At 34.4% G+C, this 22,035-nt stretch overlaps 1 protein-coding gene across 2 annotated transcripts in view; it reads left to right on the top strand.

Annotated features, from left to right (window-relative positions):
• The window catches only part of COG6 (component of oligomeric golgi complex 6), an 84,153-nt gene extending 63,628 nt beyond the window's left edge, over positions 1-20,525 (top strand). The window contains exons 16-19 of one of the 2 annotated variants that reach the window (XM_080799744.1): positions 2,482-2,589; positions 3,689-3,742; positions 6,644-6,723; positions 18,955-20,525. In XM_080799744.1, coding sequence (XP_080655870.1) covers positions 2,482-2,589; positions 3,689-3,742; positions 6,644-6,723; positions 18,955-19,102 — 390 coding nt within the window. In that variant the 3' untranslated portion in view covers positions 19,103-20,525. Of the gene's footprint in view, positions 1-2,481; positions 2,590-3,688; positions 3,743-6,643; positions 6,724-7,755; positions 7,822-18,954 lie in introns of those variants that run through there. The other variant, XM_080799745.1, reaches the window with a different exon arrangement.
• Positions 20,526-22,035: the final 1,510 nt, after the last annotated feature.

Below are 22,035 nucleotides of genomic sequence, written 5' to 3'. Positions count from 1 at the left end.
ATTCAAACCATAGTTTGTGATGATGGAATGAAGCTTTTCTTATTGATTGGAACAGTTATTCTGTATGCAGATTTCAGTTTCTGAACTGTGAATAATATGCTATATTTTTCAAGCTTTCTAGCTAGTGCAGAAGGTGTTACAGAGGACAGATATATTTTTATCTATGTGTAAACCAGTGTTAGGCAAAACATTACAGTTTGTTATACCAATGACTCTAGTCCTATAAGCCAAATGGTATCACTTAAGAGTTTGTAAAGTGGCTAAAACAAAGCATTTTGTAAAATTTACCAGATACTTGGCTTCTGATTTTTAAATAGTGAGTTTTGGTAAATATAATGTTTTTAAGAAAAAACTCTGAGTGTTCTGTGTTATTACAAGTATGTAAGCAATTTGGCAGTGGCTATGGTAAAAATTCATTTGTAAAGTTTTAGGGGTTTCTAAGGAATAAGCTTTGGTACATCTAAACTTGTAATATTTTCTAATTTCTAATTCCTTTTAAAAGAAATATAATGAAGTATGATTAATTTTTCTTTCTTATATAACTTTTTTTGTGGAATTAGTAAAATTCTTTAAAAAAAAATTCATTGGTTTTGACTGTATTTATCACTAACTCAACCCCCAAACTCTGCCATTTGTCTCAATCTTAAGAAGTTCAGATATATCAGGTACTCATGGATCTGTTTTATCCCCAATTATCTGTGTTTCTTAACTATTCCATGGTCATGTTTTTCATTCCAAGGGGACAAGCCCCAGTGTGTAAGTATGTGTGAAGCCCATGCTTATTCCATGGTTGCTGATCGGCTGTTGGCCAATGCTGGTTGCGTGGGTCAGCCCCAGAGTCAATGGTAGAGAGGACTGCACAATGATGCAGATATGGAAGATGTGGTGTATTTAGGCCCTCCAAAGAAAGTTCACCTTGTGGAGTAAAGGATTCTTGATTTTCAGAGCTTTCCTATCAATTGTCTATTAATTTTCTTCCACTCTTACTTGCCTTCTTCCAGTGTTTAAAGAAAGGAGTTCAGGCTAGTTTGATTCTTTCTTTGTGGTAACTTAGTCTGTCCATCTGGAAGCTTGTAAGGATTTTCCTTTGAGTTGAGATATTTCCTTAGGATGTATTTTGGCATGTCTCTTTTTCTGTTATTTCCATTTAGATTTTGCAGAGCCATTTCAGTCTGAAGATTCAACCCTTTCTTTTGCTCCATAAAGTTTCTTACTATCTAATTAATTATCACTTTTCCATCTGTTACTTTTTACATTCTGAAGCTCTTGCCCCTTAGTTGGTTTTATCTCCAGAATCTCTCTTCTAATTTCTTTTTACACTCTAATTTAATCTTTCTTTGATGTTACTGTATTACTTTTCTTCTGTTCTTCTTCAGATACTCATTTGGTTCTTAACAGTAACTTTTTCATCAAATGTTTATATTTACACATCTTGTTTTTCTTTGATTTCCAGTAAGTCTAATGACTAAGGGCTCTAATTGTAGTTTCTTGGACATTCACTTAAAAAAAAGTTAAAGAACTCTGTGTCTTTTAGTAGAGTTGCCTCTGGAAAAGATTTTGTTCTAATTATTCAGATGAGTTTTCTCTTAGAATATACTCACCTCTTTTAAGTTAGTTGTAAGTTTTTTAAGGGGAGAGGTGCTCGGCTATTGGCAAGCATCCAGATATTAATAGCACCATTAGTAGTAAACTACGCCATGGACAAACAAACTGGTAAAACTGAGGGAACTCCCTGGTCAAGAAGAGATGGAAGACCCCCAAACTCTTGGGCCTATACTGGTAAAAGTAAGGGAGCAGCAGACTTCTTCCCACTAAGGGATATTTCAGCCCATCAGGGTAGTCTAACTTGTGTGGATTCTGCCCCCATTAGCATTAGATGGGTTCCTCAAAGATAATACGAAGCAGATGAGCACATACAACTCACATCTGCTAGCTTGAGCAGTTCCTAACTTTAAATCTTTGACCAACCTTCTGCCCGTCCTCAACTCTCCCCTGATTCTAACAAACCTGCTTCTCCAGATGGCACATTTGATTGGTTGAGTCGGTCCAAGAAGTTGGAAGGGTAAGGGAAATGTGGAGGTTAGGAACATCAGGCCTTCATCTTCCCAGAAGTCTTTCTAAGTATTTTATTCTACACTGTTGTTATTTTTTACTGTTTATTGTTTTTTGTTTGTGTTTTGCTTAGTGTCATCTTTTAAAAGAACTGACAAACAACTTGGATTTTTTGACTAGTGACTAGTCCTAGAGTCCTCTTCAGTTACTTTTAAAGTGAGACTTTCTCTCCCTTTTGTAGGAGGACTTCCTCTTTGGGGAAGGAAAAGCTTTGTCACAGAAGCAGCCCATGTGGCTCATGGTCTGGCCTCATAGGCACTGCAAGGAGCACGTCCCTGATGAAGAGCTGACTCTGCGGTGGTCTACTTCTACTCTCATCAGTCTTACTCCCCTTTTAAAGTATTTTCTTTCTGTTGTGTTTTATCTTAGATTGAAGCACATTTGGACACGCTTATAAATGAGCAAGCTTCTTATGTTTTAACTAGAGCAGGCTTGAGTTCTATCTATAACACCGTACAGCAACATAAGCCTGAACAGGTAAGCACATGGGTGTTCCTAACTGGAGAAATGCCCATTTAGAGCATGGGTTCTAGAGCTAAACTGTAGCTTGAATCTTAGCTCTGCCACTTAATAGTTTGCTTTGTTTTAAACTGGGAAAGTGACATCTCTGTGTCTTTCATCTGTGGAATTAGGATAATAATAGTATCTGTATTACAGAGTTGTTCTGAAAATAAAGTGAGAAAATACAGGTACAATTCCTAGATGACTACTTGAGATGTAGCAGAGTGCCCCCAAATATTAACTGTCCTTTTTACCATGGTAATTTTGGTTAAAAATACGGAAAAAAGCTTAGTAATAAAATGTGTGAAGGATATTCATACTGGTGAATTTTCTAGCTTCCTATATCACTATCAGTTAATTGAATGCATAGGTTACTGTGTAAATGCAGTCATTCCCTTTCTAACTTGGTGAATCTTGGTCTATTATTTTGGAAAGGTAAATACTCTGAGGCCTGCATAAGATCTTGTTAAGTTATAGAACTCCAGTGGAAGTAGAGAAGGGAGTGGTGGAACCCGAGAAAGTTAAGTAAGGATCTTTCTTTAAAAAGCAGAGAACTCATTTAAATGGCATTAACATGAAGAATATTTTACAGTCCAGGAACTTCTAAATGAAGCTCTCAAAAATTACCAGTTTCAAATTTTTTATTCTGATAAAGCAACAAGCAAATTTCTATCAAAGAGAAATCAGTTCTGCTGCTGTTGTATACTACTGAAAATTGTCAGAGTGCAACTTCAAGCCCCCATGATTTACTGACATTTTCTAAGTGCTTCCTTGCGTTTTTGTCTTGCTTATGTGTAAATCTGAAATATCCTGGTATTCCCATTGTTAATAAATCTGTGCTTGTCACTCCCTCCAACAAATATGATGGCGTGCCTTTGTGCTAGTTAACACAAAACTGATCAAGTCATAGTCCCTGCTCTAGTTGAGGTTGAAGAGGTGACACTTGAGTTCTTTGAAAGGGGATGAATTTCCAAATTTGGGGAATCTATTAATAGACTGTATTTCGTTATTGAACTGAAGCTATAGCACCTTTTTTTTACATCTTATTTTTGCTGTTTTGTTTTGTCTTTTTTAGGGCTCTTTAGCTAATTTGCCCAACCTAGATTCTGTGGCACTGAAGGCTGCAATGGTAAGTGAATAGTAAAGCATTTCAACGTAGGTTTCCTCATAAAACGTTATTAATTTTTTCCTGTGTGATAATTTTGTCCTGGATGGTAATTTTATCTCTTGATATACTGCATTCACATTGGGTGCAATAATAATGATTGTATACATGTTTCCTTTAATTAAGGTCTGACCAAGACATACATTTGTGGTAATATTCTACTCTACCCTTACACCCCATCATTCCTGTTTGGGTTTTCTTCGTTTTCAGAGTTTTATTTCTAACGTAATAGAGAAACAGGAATGACAGATGCAAAGAAGTTAGGCTGTATATCATTGAAGACTTCTCACTGTTAGTCATCTTTGGCTTACAGTTCTTGATTTCTTCCTGAGATGGTAGCTGAAATTGGATTCCAGTCTTAAAATAACATATTACTCTTGAGTGTGAGATTCCTCGAACCTCTACTTTATTTCCTTCTTTTCAAGTGAAGACCTTGCCTGCACGTCTGCATGAGCATGTTTCCACATCTTACATATATACTTGGCATGCATGTATACTCACCGTTGGATGACACTCGTTCAGCCAACATAGGGTGATCTTGTTTGGAAGCTTTAAGTAATACACAAGCAGCAGTGTTAACAATGGTGTCTTTAGCATAGTTTTTTATTGAGTGTGCTAGTGTTTTTCATGTGTGAACTCTAATCCTCTGAACAACCTATTAAACCCCATTCAACCTAGTACTGACACGCTCAACTACTGTACTGCCTATCCCATCCTGAGTATTTAAATACTCACATATGCTCACTACCATGATGGCTTGACTTCAGCACATAGTTCTCCTGGATGACTTTTAATGCCAAGGCATCTTACAGAGCTAAATTAAATGAAAGGCTTAAGCCCACAAGATACCTAACAAGGCAGAGAGTACAGAGCCAACAGTATCAATATTAGATAAAGTAGATTTTAAAAACACTAAATAAGATAAATAAGGAACATTATGTCATAATAAAAGATAATATATATATACACATAGAAGTAATAGTTATAATTTCTGTTCATCAAACATCACAGCAAAAATTTTAAAAATACGAAGATTTTATTCTAAAAATAGAATATTCTAAATAAAATATTCTAAATAATAATAAATAAAATAATAAATAAAATAGTCTAAAAAGTTTAAAAATAAATGAAAATGAATGAATTTTAGATTAATTTAAAAAGATAAGTTTCTTAGAAAGTTAAATATACACTCACCATACCACCCAGTATCCCACTTCAAGGTATTCCGCCTCCCGCACCTCCAAAATGAACTAAGTCTGTACAAAGGATCAGTAACCGTAGTACTCAATACATTTGTTTTTCTCCCCTTCTCTCTCTCCCCCACCAACATATGTCTAGTCCATAATGTAAAACCACAAAATATATTTAAACCCCATTACAAATTATTTTGTGCTTGGTCTTAAACTTTAATAGCAATTAAGTTGAATATCTGTCTCTCTAAAGAATCCCTCTAAGTAATCTTGTTTTGTGTGTGGTCCATCATTTTATATATAACTGTCTGTAGCCATCACTTGAATGCTTCAGGGCACGCTGAGTTCAGCATATCCTAGACTTGAACTCTTCTAAGTCTCTCCTGTCCCCCACCCCCAGGTCCTCTTCCAAATTTCCCAACTCAGAAAGTGGTAAGAGCATCTGTCTATTATCATTTCAGTGTTATCTGCTATTTCCTAGGCATCGTGCTAAGAATTGGGATGAAAATAGACGTGATCTAGTAAGCGGTATAGCTATTACACAACTAAATAAATGTGAAAAGTAGACAGTTATGAATTATGATAATGCTGTGAGTTTAATTATATAGATCCAGATCTGGGAGTCAGCCCTGGCATCTTGTCACTAACCAAATGCTGATAATTTTACATCTAGTTCTGTCAAATATCTCCTCTGCTGTCTACTGTGTTATTGTCCTTGTAGTCTAAGATGCGTCAGTAGCTACCTATTTGGTGTCCTTGCATCTACAATTATAACCTTCCCTTCTTGCCGTAGCCAGACATAACTTCTTAAAACTTAAATCAGATTATTCCCCGCCTTCAATGATTTCCTAAATGCTTTTGCCAGTAAGAGTTAAAATCCTTTAAAGAATAGTAGAAGACCTACATGAACTGATCTCTGTTAGCCATTCTCTTTCTCACCTCAAGCCTTCATCCATGCTGTCACATCCATTCTATCCCCCTGACCCCCCACTACACACACACTCTTACTTAATCTCTGTTCATCTCTTAAGATCTCACTTCAAATATCCTTTCCTCAGATTCTTTTGCCAAACGCGGAAACTAGGTCCATCCTCCTGATTTACACTTTTATAGGGCTTTGGTGTTTTCCTTCATAGCATCCATAACACAATTTGTAATTTTATATTTATTTCCATTATTATTTGTTTATGATCTTTCTCAGTAGATCATAAGGTCTTTGAAGCTAGGGACTGTCCTCTTTTGCTCACCATTATTTACACTTTACCTAGTATAGTACCTTCCTAATAATAGGTACTCAATAAATATTAGTTGAATGGTTAGGTAAATTAACAATTAACAAATACAGTGGATTTAAGAAAGTAAGGTAGACTTGAACTCTGATGACTTTTCTTGTTAATACTGTTATTCAAAAGTTTAGTGAAGGAGATTAAGACGAGTGACTTGGATTCAGAATTTTAAAAGTAAATATTGCTGATACTGACTACATTAAGAAGTTGACACTGTTAGGGAATTTTAGTTAGAATGTAAGCAGTAACTCGTTTTGATCAGAAAGAACTCATTATTTGTACCATGGTATGTTTGCTAAGTTTTAACCCTTAGAACTGATGGTTGTGTTTGAGATGTCTACTAGCAGATATATGCACTTTATGTTTTGCTCTTTCTCTACTTCATGTAGGTTCAGTTTGATCGTTACCTGTCAGCCCCAGACAGCTTGCTGATGCCACAGCTGAACTTTCTTCTAAGTGCCACAGTGAAGTAAGTATTTTTTTTTGTTTGTTTCAACTAGTTGGTAAAGATTCATATATTTTTAAAAATACCAAGCACATTTCTTAGAAAAAATTTATGTTGAATAGTAGATTTACCATTGAAGATCTATAGTAACCAAGCTTGTTTTATGTCTGAGCACCCCTAAGAGATCTGACCTGACCCTGTTCATACTTATTGCTTGCATGTATACAGCTCCAAAATCTCTATTCAGTGAATGGTTTATAAAATGAATGTGAATATAATTAGATGTGTATAGCCATAATACAAAATTCCCTTGTATTAACAAAGATGTCAGAATGACATTTAAAATGTTATGGAAGATGAATAATACATTAATTGTGCAGTGCAGATGAACTACTTTATAGATTATTTTGGATTTGGAGATATATTTTTAATTGTTCAGTATCATGTATTTATCAGGAATGTGTTTGAGACAAAGAACTGTACATTAAAATCTTAGAATGGTACAGTTAGAAGAAACAGAGTTGATATTGTCTGACTTTCTTGATTATAAGGAAGATATTGACAAATTGACACCCAGTTGTGTATTAAATGCTTCTTATATAACAGGCAAGGACTAAGATTCAAAAGACATTTGCCCTGTCTGCATGGAGATTATAGTCTGTTGGGTCAATTAGACATGCAAACAGGTATTTATATTAAAAAGTAAGGAAAGAATCAAACTTGAAGAACATATTTCAATTATCTGCAAGGATGCAGTGGTACAGAGTGGTGGGTGGTACATTTGTTTTCTCTTGTTCTGGAGAGTAGGTCTATAGCAGTAAATAAAGCAAGGAGGCAGCTTTTGGTTCAACATGCAGAAAAATTTGGTGTCAAATAGAATTGGCTGGAAATGGGATGGACCATTTTTTTCTCAGGCATAGAGTTAGGGAATTTTCCCATATTAGATGTAGTTAGAATGAATGATTTTAATTTTTTTTATTTCATATTTTATTATCCTTTATAGTATAAAGATCTTATACTATCTACATAACTGGAATTCTTTTTTTTTTTTTTAAGATTTTATTTATTTATTTGACAGAGAGAGATCACAAGTAAGCAGAGAGGCAGGCAGAGAGAGAGGGGGAAGCAGACTTCTTGCTGAGCAGAGAGCCCGATGAGGGGCTCGGAGATCATGACCTGAGCTGAAGGCTTAACCCACTGAGCCAACCAGGTGCCCCTACATAGCTGGAATTCTAAAGACCTGAGAGACTATAAAAGGAACTCCATTATGCCATGGCTCGAATTGTGTGTGTTTCTTGAATTATTTTTTTAAATGAATACCTGTAGGTCTTTTAGATTTAACCACACGTTTCAGTCTTAGTATTTGAGTATTGAGTTGTTTGGGGCATCAATAAATATGAAACATACCATTATTCTTTTCATAATATGCCAGTTGAGGGGAAATTTTAATGTGTTTTATGAAGGATGGCATGTAGCCCAGATGCCATAAAGGAAAAAATGGACAGATTTGGCTATAAAACACTTAAAGTTTTTGATTTTTTTTTCACAGAAAGCAACAATATAAACTAAGTTAAAATACAAACAGTAATGTGGAACAATATTTGCAAGTTATGTAACACACAAGTTATCCTTGATACATTATACTTAATATAGAATAAAATCCCACAAATCAGGACAAAACAGAAAAACAGGCACTGTATGCTTGGACAGTTCACAGAAGAAATGCAAATGGCGAGTAAATATATGAGAACATATTAATGATCAAAAATGCAAATTAAACAGCATTGAGAATTTCTGCCTATTAGATTACTGACAATAAAAAGTTTATTATGTGTTAATGGAAAGGGTCTGGGAAAATGGAGATTATTTCATATGCTGTTGATGAGAATATAAATTAGTACAATCCTTTTAGAGGGTAATTTGACAGCATTCATCAAAATTAAAAAAACGTATGTCCTTAAACTCGGGAATACTTCTCAATAGATTTTTACCCCCCTTTCGTAAACTTTAAATAATAGTTTAAAGTTACAGAACTAGCAATGGGATTAAGCACTTTCTATGACTGTATCTGAATTCTTTATCTGTGAGGACTCCTCAGATTCTCTAAAGCTTAAATGATATTTCACATCAGATGTTTGTCTTCTGTTACTGCAGGATTTCAGTTTTCCATTTACTTTTGTTTTATTGATTAACAATAGTAATATAAATTTTGTTGTTAACAGCCAAATGAACATAGTTTTTGGAATATTGTCTTAAAATCTAAATTTTTAATTAGTACTTTATTTTTATAGTATGTACCTAACATCCTCTTACAAATTCTAATATAGTGACATTTAAGAATTGAGAAATGCATGTAAGTAATAATAGGACAACTAAGAGAAATTGGTTACTACCTGTAACTATCACTTTTTTCATTCAGAAAATTTCTAAGATGTTATTTGCAAAGTATTCTAAAATTAAAGTATAACCTGTGAAAATATTTTCAGAAGAAAAAAATGTATCAATTTGGCTACTTATTTTAAAAATCGGGGCTTCTTTGAAAATAGGACATTTTACACAATGAAATTAGATTCACCATGAAAGCAGACTTTCTAACTGCTTTTCCTCCTTTCTTTGATTGATGGCTTTTTCTTATTTTCAAAATTAACTTTTATCCTTATTTCTGCTACTGTATAGGCACAGTACTTATTTGATCTTATTTCTGAAACATTTGAGACAATAGGACAGAACTTTTATTCAGTTAAATTTTGAACCTTTTCAAAATGGTAATTCACTTTTAACCAAAATTTATTTCATATTTTTATGTCACCAATTTCTTTTCTATTCATATTTTATTTAAAATGTCTGTTGTTTCTTTGAAGTAGATCTTTCAAATGTAAAATGCTCTTTTTTAATCGTTTTAAAATTTTGTTAATATTCTGCTCTCCTGCACTTTACTATGGCTGCAGTACCTTTGGGACACCTATCACTCTTGTCTCCCTTCTCTTTGTCTTAGAGTTTGACTGCTTTTCAAGAGAGATTTTGATTAAATGCCTCAGCCTTGAAATAAACTATTGAATAAATTTAAGTAGCCAGGAAGCAAAGTTGTATAGAAAATGAAGAAAATAGTTTAAAGGAATTCTTCCTTACTTTCTTCCTTGGGGCGAATTAGAAGGCTGTGTTCTTTTTTCAGTGCCAAACTCCAGTATTCACCTTTCAGTGGTGTAAATACAGAGACTGGATTACAGAAACCACAGTTAAAAATACATAAGTTGTTCTCAATGGCTTTTCTTGATGATTCAGAATTATATATATGAGGAGTTTAAGAAATAAAGGAAATTATAGATGCTTCCTAAAGTGAGCATAGTAGAAATTGGATGTGATTTGAGAACTCTTGTTCAGGAATCTTCCTCTATTATATATACTAGGAAAATAATGTAGTGATTAAGAAATAATGCCTTTAAAGGAAATTTTTTTTTAAAGAGGTAGAATAATTTTTCTTTTTCCTCTTTTCTTAACTGCATCTTTTTAAGCCACCCATGTTAACCATCAGCAGTACCTGTATCAATAAAAATAAAGTACGTTTGGGGGGGAAATAGGACTGCTAGGGAAAGAACAGCTACTGGAAACCTGTGAGCTGAAAAATAACTGGAGCTTGCACAATGCTTTACAGACTTCAGAAAGTCCAAGCCTTAAAAGCAGGGTTATTTTAGTCCTACAGTAAAGACTACTTTAGACTCAAAGAAGCTCAAAAACAAACTCTAAAAGATCATGCTGATCTTTAACTAAATTAAGTACCTTCCAGAACAAAACTTAGCGCCCTTAAGGATGACAACAAATACAATCAACAGTGTAACATTTATAATGCAATAAAAAATTACTTAGGTGAAGTAGTAGGAAAATACGAACCAAAACTAGAAAAAAAAAATCTACCAGTAAAGAACAGACTGACAAAAGACAATTTATAGAACTAGCAGGTAAAGTCTTCGAGACAACTATTTACAGTGTGTTCAAGGACTTAAAGGAAAACATTATTATACTGAGAGGAAAAAATAAGGAGTTTAACAAAATGAGAATTCTATACCCAAAAAGTATCCTATCTAAAATGAAAAATTAACAGAGTAGGCATAATTGTCAGTTGGACACCTAGAGAGAAAGGTCAACCTGAAAGAGTATAGTAGAAACCATCCAAACTGAAGCACAGATAGAAAAAAATTAAATACTAGAAAAAGTTGGCGAGTCTTAGTGAATTGTGAGATAATATTAAGCAATCTCAAGCAGGTATAACTGGAGTGTCATAGTGAGATTGAGTCAGAAAAAACTTGAAGAAATAAAACAGCTTTTTCCAAATGTGATAGAACACATGAACCCACGACCCAAGAAGTTAAATAACCCAACAGAGAAGACCATACCTAGGTACACCATAATCCAATTACTGAAAACCAGCAATAAAGAGAAAAATCTTGAAAGTAACCAGAGAGAAAAGACATATTATTTGCAGGGAATATGGTAGGCATATTACTAACTTATTGTTATAGATAGTACAAACCAGAAGACAATAGAATATCAACTTTAAATATCTACTTTGATAGTGTATTCATCAAAAATACCTTTCAAACTGAAAGATCAATAAATAAATTTTGAGGTTAAAAAAGCAGAGAGGCTTTATCGCTAGTATACTGCACTGTAAGAAAGGATAAAAGAAGTCCTTCAGGCTGAAGGAAAAGAATACCAGAAGAAAACTCACAGAGAAATAATGAGCACAGGAAATACTAAATGTAAAAGATAGTTGACCATTTAAAACAAAAATACAGTGAATTTTGGGATTTTAACACATAGAAATAAAATTTATGACAACAAATGCACAAAAGATGGAGTGGGAGGAAAGTAGAGATGTACATTTATAATGTTATAAGGTTATCATATATTTTTGAAGGTACATTGTGAACCTTGCAGCCAGCTCTTGAACAAAAATCATCTAACATGTCCATGGATAAGATAGAATGCTAAAAAACAATCATATCAAAACAAAGCAGAAAAGGAAGAAGAACAGATGGGACAAATATTAAAAAAAATAGCAGGATGACAGACTTAAATTCAGCCTTATAAATAACTGTATTAAATGTAAAAGACTTACACACTCCAGATAAAAGGCAGAGCTTCTTAGATTAGATGAAGAAGCATGGCCCAACTCTCTGCTATCTGTAAGAAATCCACTTTAGGGGCCCCTGGGTGGCTCAGAGGGTTAAAGCCTCTGCCTTTGGCTTGGGTCATGATCCCAGGGTCCTGGGATCGAGCCCCACATCGGGCTCTCTCCTTGGCATGGAGCCTGCTTCTTCCTCTCTCTCTCTCTCTGCCTGCCTCTCTGCCTTCTTGTGATCTCTCTCTGTCGAAAAAATAAATAATATAAAAAAAAAAAAAAGAAATCTACTTTATATGTAAGGATACAAATGCTTTAAGAGTAAAAGGATAGTAACAGATACACCCTGCAAATACTAATCAGAGTAAAGCTAAAGTAACTATAGTAATATCAGAAAAATTAGACTGCAGGACAGATACCAAAGATGAGGTACATTTTATAATAATAATAGAATCAGTTTATGAAGAAGATATAATTACCTTAAATATGTGCAACTAATAGCAGAGCTTCAAAAAGCGGTATAAGCTCAAAGAATTGAGGAAGAATAGATCCACTGACAATTGTTAAGTAGATATTGTTAAGTAGATATTTCAACACTGCTATCTTAGTAGTTGGTAGAAAAAGTAGACAAAAACCGAGTATGGTGTAGAAGAACTGAACAATGCCACTAATCAACTCAACCTAATAGAAGGATACAGAATACCACACACAACTATCGGAGGTAATGTTCTTTTCAGTTGCATTTAAAACTCACCAAGCTAATGTAAGAATGAGCAAAAAGGAACTAAAAAAAATATAATCCACTGGTGAATATTTCCATCTGTGAACATGGTATGCTTATTTATTCAGATCTTATAGAATTTTCAATACAGTTTTGTAATTTCCTCATATAATCTTCTCTATTATCATCTTTATTCCTAGGAAATAATTCTGTGGCAATTATGATAAGATCTTTTATTTTCCATTACCTGTTCTAATTAGATATTGCTGGTATAGAGGAAACATACTAAATTTTGTATGGTAATTTTGAGTCTGGCCAAGCAACTAAACTCTATTTTATTTTATTTTTTTTTTTTAAGATTTTATTTATTTATTTGACAGACCGAGACCACAATTAGGCAGAGACGCAGGCAGAGAGAGAGGAAGGGAAGCAGGCTCCCCGCCCAGCAGAGAGCCCGATGCCGGGCTCGATCCCAGGACTCTGAGATCATGACCTGAGCCGAAGGCAGAGGCTTTAACCCACTGAGCCACCCAGGCACCCCTGAAGATTTTATTTTTTTAAATAATCTCTACACCCATTGTGAGGCTTGAACTCTCACAACCCCAAGATCAGGAGTCGCACGCTCTTGACTGAGCGAACCATGTGCCCCTAAGATATGCTTTACAGTGAGTGACAGAAAACTGACCTGAGATGGAAAATTGACTTGATCCATTGTGACGTTTTTGATGTTTGTGTTAATGTTAAAAGAAAAATCAAAATTCTTTAACCTATCTATTATTTATAAATATATTACCATCTTTTCTTTTTAGTTTTTCAGGCTTAAACTGTTAATGACTTCTCTTCTGTGATGCATTTGATTGCACTCTTAACTATGGTTCTGTAATAAAGCTCAATTTTAGTGATCACAGAGCCTGAATGTTGAAATAAGCTATTTTTAGAAATGCTGGGTTTATGGTAATGATAAAAGTTGTGTCATGTTGTTATGGCAACCAAAATCTTAAAGTACTGATTAATAACAAGCTCACTGATTCTATAAGTAAGCAGTTCATTTCTTATCACAGCTAAATGCTTTAAATAATTATTTAAAATGTTTTGTGAACATGTTTTAAAATGGGTGATATCTCCATTTAGTTATATATTAGTCTTTATTAGTATTTTTGAGATTTATAATACTAAATTTTTAGGACATTGTAATGTTTGTAACAGGAAAAATTGAATTTCTTAATGCATGGTATTCTGATCCATAAGAAAAGTATTGCCCTTCTGTACAAGGTTATAACATCCTCATCTTCTCCTCCTTCAATTTCTTTTTTCCAGCAGTTAATTAACTACATGACTGTTATCCTTGATACATGATACACGGGTATAGCAAACTCCTTTCTAAATGTGAGAAAGACTTTCTGAAACTTGGAAATAGGGCAAATTGGTCTGGGAGAGCAATGTGTCCTTTCTGTGTCACACTGAAGCATTGTTAACAGGCTCCTCGAGAATTATTTAATTACTTGGGGGGATGTTTCATAGTTTGATGCTCTGCTTATTGTTGATTAAAGGCCCCATGCTTCCTAATGTCCTGTGTATTTTTTTGCTCCGTAGGACATTAACCCGTTTTGTGTCTAACCTGTTTTTATTCTAACCTTCCTTTCCAAATGCCTATAAATGACCAGTTCCTCAAAATGTTCTGTGAACCATCTTTACCATCTTAATAGTTTCCCATGAAAGAGTTATTAAATTTTTGACATTCTTTCATTCTTTGTTTGTATGAATCATGTTTTTATTTTTTAAAAGTTCTGTTTGCACTATGATGTTATTAAACTGTCCAGAGGCCAATAGAGCACCACCTAATAAATTACTATTTATGAGATTTTCATGGTAGTAAAGAGACCAAGAAAGTTAATGGTCTAACTTTATAGATACCATAGCTTACTTCAAAATTTTTTTTCCCCTTTCAGCTGGACTTTTTGCATATTCTTTGGTCCTGTGAAAAACAGGACCTATCTTTAGATTTTAACCTCCAGAAATAATTCTAAGCAATGTCTACAGTAGCCAGACTATGGAAAGAGCCCAGATGTCCATCAACAGATGAATGGATAAAGAAGATGTGGTACACACACACACACGCACACACGCACACAAACACACCACACGAATATTACTCAGCCAGAAAAAAAAAAATTCGCCATTTGCAATGTTGTACATAGAACTAGAGGGTATTGTGCTAAGCAAAATAAGTCAGTCAGAGAAAGACAATTATCATATGATTTCACTCATATGTGGAATTTAAGAAATAAAATAGAGGAGCATGGGGGAAGGGAGGGAAAAAAGATAAGAGGAAATCAGAGAGGGAGACAAACCATAAGAGACTTAACTCTAGGGGCACCTGGGTGGCTCAGTGGGTTAAAGCCTCTGCCTTCGGCTCAGGTCATGATCGCAGGGTCCTGGGATCAAGCCCCACATCTGGCTCTCTGCTCAGCAGGGAGCCTGCTTCCTCCTCTCTCTGCCTGCCTCTCTGCTTACTTGTGATCTCTGTCTGTCAAATAAATAAATAAAATCATTAAAAAAAAAAGAGAGACTTAACTCTAGAAAACAAACTGAAGGTTGCTGGGACAGGGGGGTTGGATGGAGTGATGGGGTAACTGGATGCATTAAGGAGGGCACTTGATGTAATGAGCACTGGGTGTTATATACAACTGATGAATCATTGAACTCTATCTCTGAAACTAATAATATATGATATGTTAATTAATTGAATTCAAATTGAAAAAAAAATAATTTTAAAAGTACTCTCCATCCAGCAGCTCTGGACTTGGCCGTGACTGATCAAAATACAGAGTGTAGATCTGAGGTGGATGCCCATGCTAGCACCAGTGCTCAGCATAGACCACTAGAAAACAATACTGCTTTTATCCCTGTCTGTACACGAGTTCATCAGTGGATGAGCACATTCCAGGTTTTCAGAAGCACATGACTGACATAATTTGTTAGTGATTTTAAATGTAGTTAGAGAATACCTGAAACTTCCATTTTGAACATTGATTATTTGTCACTATAATGATTCATCATTATTCGAGACTCTGTATTTCTTAAATGATACTAGTGAATAATTTGGGCCGAGACACAAGGCAGGCAGGCAGGCAGACAGATAGATATACAGATACACACATATACTTTTTAAGATAAAAGCTACATACTAATTGCATAGTAATTAGCACAATAAATAAAGAGGAGGAGATAGTAAAATGGCAAGAAAGTAAAACATTTAACATCTCAGATTTGTATATAAATGTAAAAATATTTATATACAAATAACTGGTATGCTCACTATAAATCATTATTTAAGGAACCCAATTCCCCCAAATAACATGTATGTATACAAATGTGTGTGTGTATGTGTATGTGATGTATGCATATGTATGTGTATAAATAGATAGGCACATAGAGGGTTGTTTTTTTTTTTTTAACTAGCAGGTCATTAAAACACTTTAAATCCAATGGAGTAATGTAAGAGCTAGAAGTACCCTGTAAATATTATCAAGCTCAATATTTTGCCTTATGATAGTGAAGTTAGTCCTAGAAAGGTTAAATAACTTGTTCAAGGCAACAGTAATTAAGTGGCAGAGCTTCAACTAGAGTCAAGGTCTTCTGACAGTGATGTCACTCACTGTTCCATTTGATCTCTACTATATAGCTCATTAGGAAAAAATTACTGAATGTGACTGTGTGGACCTATACCTGGCTTTGGTAGTGATAATGAACTCTTAAATTTGTTCAGAAATGTAGAAAATCATTTTCAGTCGCAGTTCTTGCTCTTTACAGTTTGGATTTGACTCTGATTCACTTTGGAGAATCTCTCTTCCCTTGGCCTTTTTGTCCTGGTGGGCTTTAGCAGCTAGCTGACAGGCCAGGAGGAACAGTCGTTTTGCCTTTCTTTATTCACCCCATTACATGAAAGACTTCTTTTCTCCATGAGCTTGGGTATGTCTTATCTTGTTCTGCACAACCATGTTCATTTTTTAATCCCTTCCCTCCCTATGGTAGCTTCCTAAACTGAGGAACAGAATGAGAAACACTGTGCTATCGAACATCAAAATTGGAAATAAATTAAAAAATCTTATTTGGTCTTATTGGCTTGATTTTATTTATTTATGTCTTAGCAGTATTGCTTTATTCTGATTTTCTCCATTGCAGATTTATAATGAATTTTCTGTTGCATCGTGAGTTGTAAACATTTGCAAGCTAGTTTAGCTTATAAACAGAAACGTGCCCTGGGTTACAACTAAACTGCAATAAATTTAAAATTTTTCATCATTGGGACTTGGGAATAAAATTTAAAATTTATTCAGATTTTTTTTAAATACACATTTTTTAATTTTTATTCAGATTTTTCAACAATCCTTTCTACATTTACCAGTTACTGTGCACTTTTTAAAATTATATTTAACATTCAATTATTGTACCATATTCTGATTTTAAACTTCTTGTGGGAGGGAATAACCTTGTCTCTTTGTATTCTTTATGTAGTATAAATAACACACTACATTTAGATTGAATATAGATCTTAGAATAAGAGGTGTAAGTAATGGATGCTTTATACCCCTCCCCCAAAATCTGTCTTAGTGCTTTGAGTAAAGAACGAAAAATGCTATGTCTAAAATTCATAATTTGACTAGTTGCAAAATGGGCACCAAATGTGTATTTAACAGATTTTTAGAAAGTTTATAGTGTTTTTCATCTATTTCATGTATGGAGAATAATTTTGCATCACACTGATGCATTTATTATTACGCTCAGTTAATTGTAGGATTGATCAGTAATAGATCACAAATATCTCGAAGGCTCATCTGGTTAAGTAGATTTCCAAACCAGTTTCTACCATCCTCCCTTCCAGTGAAAAGGTGGTATGGCCAGTAGTACTCCACTCTCTTCAGAGAATTTACTCAGTGTAACTTCCTTCTATCCACTCTCATTCTGAAAGCTTTAGCAATTTGGGGGAAATGTCGAGTCGTTTCACCTCACCAAGAGTTTGAGACCCCGTCAGAACAGGGTGCTGATGATCCTAGATCATAAGTTTACTTTTATCCTCATTCTGTCCAATTAATTTTATTCTTTCTTAGACCACAGATACACAGATAGTCTTCCAAATATCATTTTAGTCATGCATGTTCCAAAATGGAATAATTATTTCTAGCTCTGAGGATCAGGGAATGAGAAAATACATTTTTTACTGAGAATTAAAGAGTATTTGAATGTGAGAGAGAAAGAAAACATCCTGGGCAAATAGAGGAATAGAGCAGAGGAATCCAGGTGAACAAGAGCAAGGGAGAGAGAACAGAAATTGTGTTAGACCTCAGGATCAGAGTTGTGATATGGAAGATGCTATAAAGGATTCTAATGACAGGATGAGGGATTTCGACTTCTCAGAAACCAGAGAAACTCCTTGAAGGAAGGCCCTGGGTGAGGGAGAGACAAGATAATAGGTATGTTTCAGAGGATTAATCTAACAGCAGTGCTTATAATAGATCGAATGTGAAAAGACTAGAAGAGGGAAGATCAGATGGGAGCTTTTTTCTATACTCCATACAAGAGTTCGTTAGGGTCTGAACTGAAGTGATGCGGCATGGTTATGCCACTGACAGAAACGAGAAACAACAACAAAGTAGGTTTGGGAATAAAGCTTGAAAGACGCATTTAAATTTAGTTGTAAAAATCAGAACAGATAGTGTTTTTGTCACTAGGCATAGTGATACATGAATAGAAGTAGTTGAGGATGGCAAGAAGTAAAGGTCATGAGAACATAGAGTTGATGCAGATTTTATGAACCCCATGCTATTTTTTTCCAGCCAGATCTTTAAAAATTGGCCTCACTTCATTTAAAACTTTTTATTCTCTTATGTGCATACGTAGAAACGCTTTTTGTGGAAAATGCTGACTTGTTGGAGGCAAGTGTCACTTTATTTTAACCCGGTAAAATAAACAGATGAGAAATCTAAAATGTGGTTACTAGTGTAGGAGCTATAACTGAAAGGACAGTTTACTGTAAGTTATTCTGAGATTTGAAGATTTGGTAAGTATGAATGATGATAAGCCTCTTTCGTTAAGGTTAATGTGTTACCAGTCACGTTTGCAAAATCAGGACATTGATGGCAGGTCAGTTTCTGTTGCTTGTCTAGTAACCCTAAAGATACAGCTGTGAACGAAACACAGTCCCTCCCTTCTGCAATAATAAATAATGAATATAAAAAAGTATGTTGGATCCCCAAACCAAAGTAAGTAACCTGTGTAGTTGTACATTGATTTTTTATAGTATGTACGTGGTAATTATGAAAATGAAATGTATTGGTTCAAATATGAAGCTTCTTGTAATTCTTAGTATTTTATTTTTGGATCATGTGTTCACATATTGTTTGTTTTGCCATAGAGAGCAGATCATAAAACAGTCTACAGAATTAGTCTGCAGAGCCTACAGTGAAGTGTATGCCGCCGTCATGGATCCAGTCAATGAATACAAAGACCCAGAGAGCATCCTCCACCGATCGCCACAGCAAGTGCAGACACTTCTCTCCTGATAATCTTATTTGAATGTGTTAGCATAATGGTGCATCCCTGAAACTCTAAAGGTTTTCTTGCTCTTTAGTCTGTTAATCTCCTCGTCGAAATTGGATGGTTACGATTTTCTTTGTATCGTAACATTATAGGTCCCAATAATTTCTTTTCTTTGATCTCAGTACCGTGGAAGTAAGTAATATAATGTTGACCTGAGTCAGGGTTGCTCTGTATCTGCTCCTTCTGTAGAGATGGTGTGTTCTCTGTGAGCCACCTCCCCAGCTCTGTAACTTTCTGGAATATAAATGTGTGGGGGAAAGTCGTATGAAAGGTTTGAGGGATTTTTATTTTACAACATTAGTTCCAAATGAATAATACATTAAAAAAAAAACTTGTCTGAACTTAAGAATTAATACGAAGATGGGACAGAACATCTCCTTACCTAAAGATTAAGTGGCTTTCTTGTTACTTTTCATGTGAGAAGACATTTAAACCAAGGAACAGAAATATACACTTAGTGAAAAGTGGGAAAAGAGAGAGAGAAGTAATTTAAACAAGGTGGATTTCACTCTGTGTATACCTGGACTGAATTCAAGGTGATGTTCAGCACTTCAAAAGGATTTTAGGTAGGGAGTCACCCTGTGCTGCATGAAAGTCTAGTGTCTAATTATAGGTATTTGTTGTATAGTCTGAACTCTAAATCCAACCATCTACAGATTTTATCTGGTGTTCAAACCAAAGAATAAGGATCTACTCTCACACCAGAGGAAAAATACGGAGTAGCAGTTGCTCACTGACAGTGTGTCTATCCTCCTGGTGGCCCCTCACAAGAATGATTTGCACTCTGACTTTAGAACTTTACCTATGAGTAAGATTCAGAATCACTGTGTTTTTCAAAAAAATAGATCTCAGTGTGTTTGATGTGACTTTACTCTGTTGATAATATTTCAAGGATGATTCTTATTAGCAAAATATCTTAATTTCTGATACAACTATAAAAAGAGGTGGGTCCCTAAGTTATGAGGAAACTGAGGCATAGGGAAAAAATGGACAAGGCTAAAATATTTTGCAAATTAGTAAAACTAATATTTATGCGACATATAATATTTAACACATTATTATTTACAGAACATGGCTTATTCATGTATCTGAAATTTTAATTGCTTATATTAATATGATTCTTTTGGAGTAAGAGCAGTTATTTATCACTTCTTTTGGTGTAAATCTGTGCTTTTAGTCTTTTTCCTTCAATGAGTATATGTGGTATATAAAAGATAGAAAATAAAGTATGATATAAATCAAGAACTTAAATTTTATATAATTTATTTCTACCATGAAAAAAGTTTGCTACCTTATTGATGAATCCATTTGTTTTCTAGGAAAAAAGTGTATTGGGCTTTTTACACACAGTTTTCTCAAAATATTAAAATTATTTCTAGAACAGTGATAATTGAAGTACATTTTTATACATCTCATCAGTGTGTTTTTAGAAAATGTACTACAGAAAAGGAAGTACAGTGTAGGACCAAATTGAGATAACCAGTATAAGACTGGTTATCTGATCAGCAGAATGTGTTGTGAATATTATCTTGAGTACTACATCAAAGTAAAAGATTTTAAGTGCTAATTCATGGACACAACCTTATATTTGCTAGATACTTCCTGGTTTGTGTTTTGAGCTGTTTTGATGTGGCATAAATATAACCTTAGCTAGAGAATACATTGAGCCTTTTCTCAAAGAAAGCTATTTGCCTCGCAAAAACCTCTTGTTGAATTCTTCTCTTTCTTTCTTTGCACCTGAACTTGAACAGGTGAATGTTACCTGAGAAAAATCACATAAGTGGACTGAATGACTTTTTAAATTCATGATCACAGTCTTCAAATGGCACACAGTATTGCTTTGTAGTTTACTTTGTCTCTTTGCTGAACTCACCTCTCCACTTTTCAAGAAGACTTTTCTGCCCTCACTCTTAGTTAATACCCTCATAATTATAGAGAAAATAATTATAGAGAAAGAATTATAGAAAGAATTATATATATAAAAAAATTAAAGAAAGAATTATAGAGAAAATAGAAGCTGTTAGATTAATCTCCATTACTTCCCCACCTTCAAATACTGCACTCATCTTCTCCATCTTTCCTATAGAAATTGCAAAAATGATTTTTATGAAGTTATAAACATAAAAATTATCACTTAAAGTCATAATTTTGTAAAAATTGTAAGTATCTTTTCTGGAGTTGAAAATTATAACTGAATTTTTAAAATTCACTGTAGGAATTGAACAGATTTGAACAGTTGATAAAAAGAATCTGCAAATTTGAAGTTAAGCCAGTGGAGATTATCCAGTCAGAGGAACAGAAAGAAAAAAAGGATGGAGGAAAAAAAGAAAAAAAGAGAAAAAGGATGAAGATGAATAGGGCCTCAGAGACCAGGGGATATTATCAGCAATATACACTCAGTGGGCGTTTCAGAAGGAAAAGAGAGGGAAAAGGGGGCCAAAAGAGTATTTGAAGAACTATTTGTAGGAAACTTTACAAGTTTGTTGGAAAGTTTAATATATACACATTTAAGAAGTTAACCAAGCCCACGCAGAGATACACACCAAGACACATCACAATCAAATTATCCAAAGCCAAAGTCTAAGAGGGGAACTTGAAAGCAGCAGGAAAGATAACTGATCATGTATATGTGATTTACAATCATGATTCTTATCAGAAACCAGAGAGGCCAGAAAGCATTAGATGATATATTCAAAGTGCTGGAAGAACAAAACCATTAACTTAGAATTCTATAGCCAGCAAAACTGCCTGTGAAAATATAGACAAAATTGAGACAGTTCAGAGTACATAAAAACTATCACACCCGCCTTAAAGGAATGTTAAAGGTAGTCCTTGTGGCTGAGGGGCACCTGGGTGGCTCAGTTGGTAAGCATCTGCCTTCAGGATCAAGCCCCGC

Source organism: Martes martes, assembly GCF_963455335.1.
Source record: "Martes martes genome assembly, chromosome: 3".
In the NCBI taxonomy this organism is placed as follows: Eukaryota; Metazoa; Chordata; class Mammalia; order Carnivora; family Mustelidae; genus Martes; species Martes martes.
This window is presented reverse-complemented; position numbering and strand designations above follow the sequence as displayed.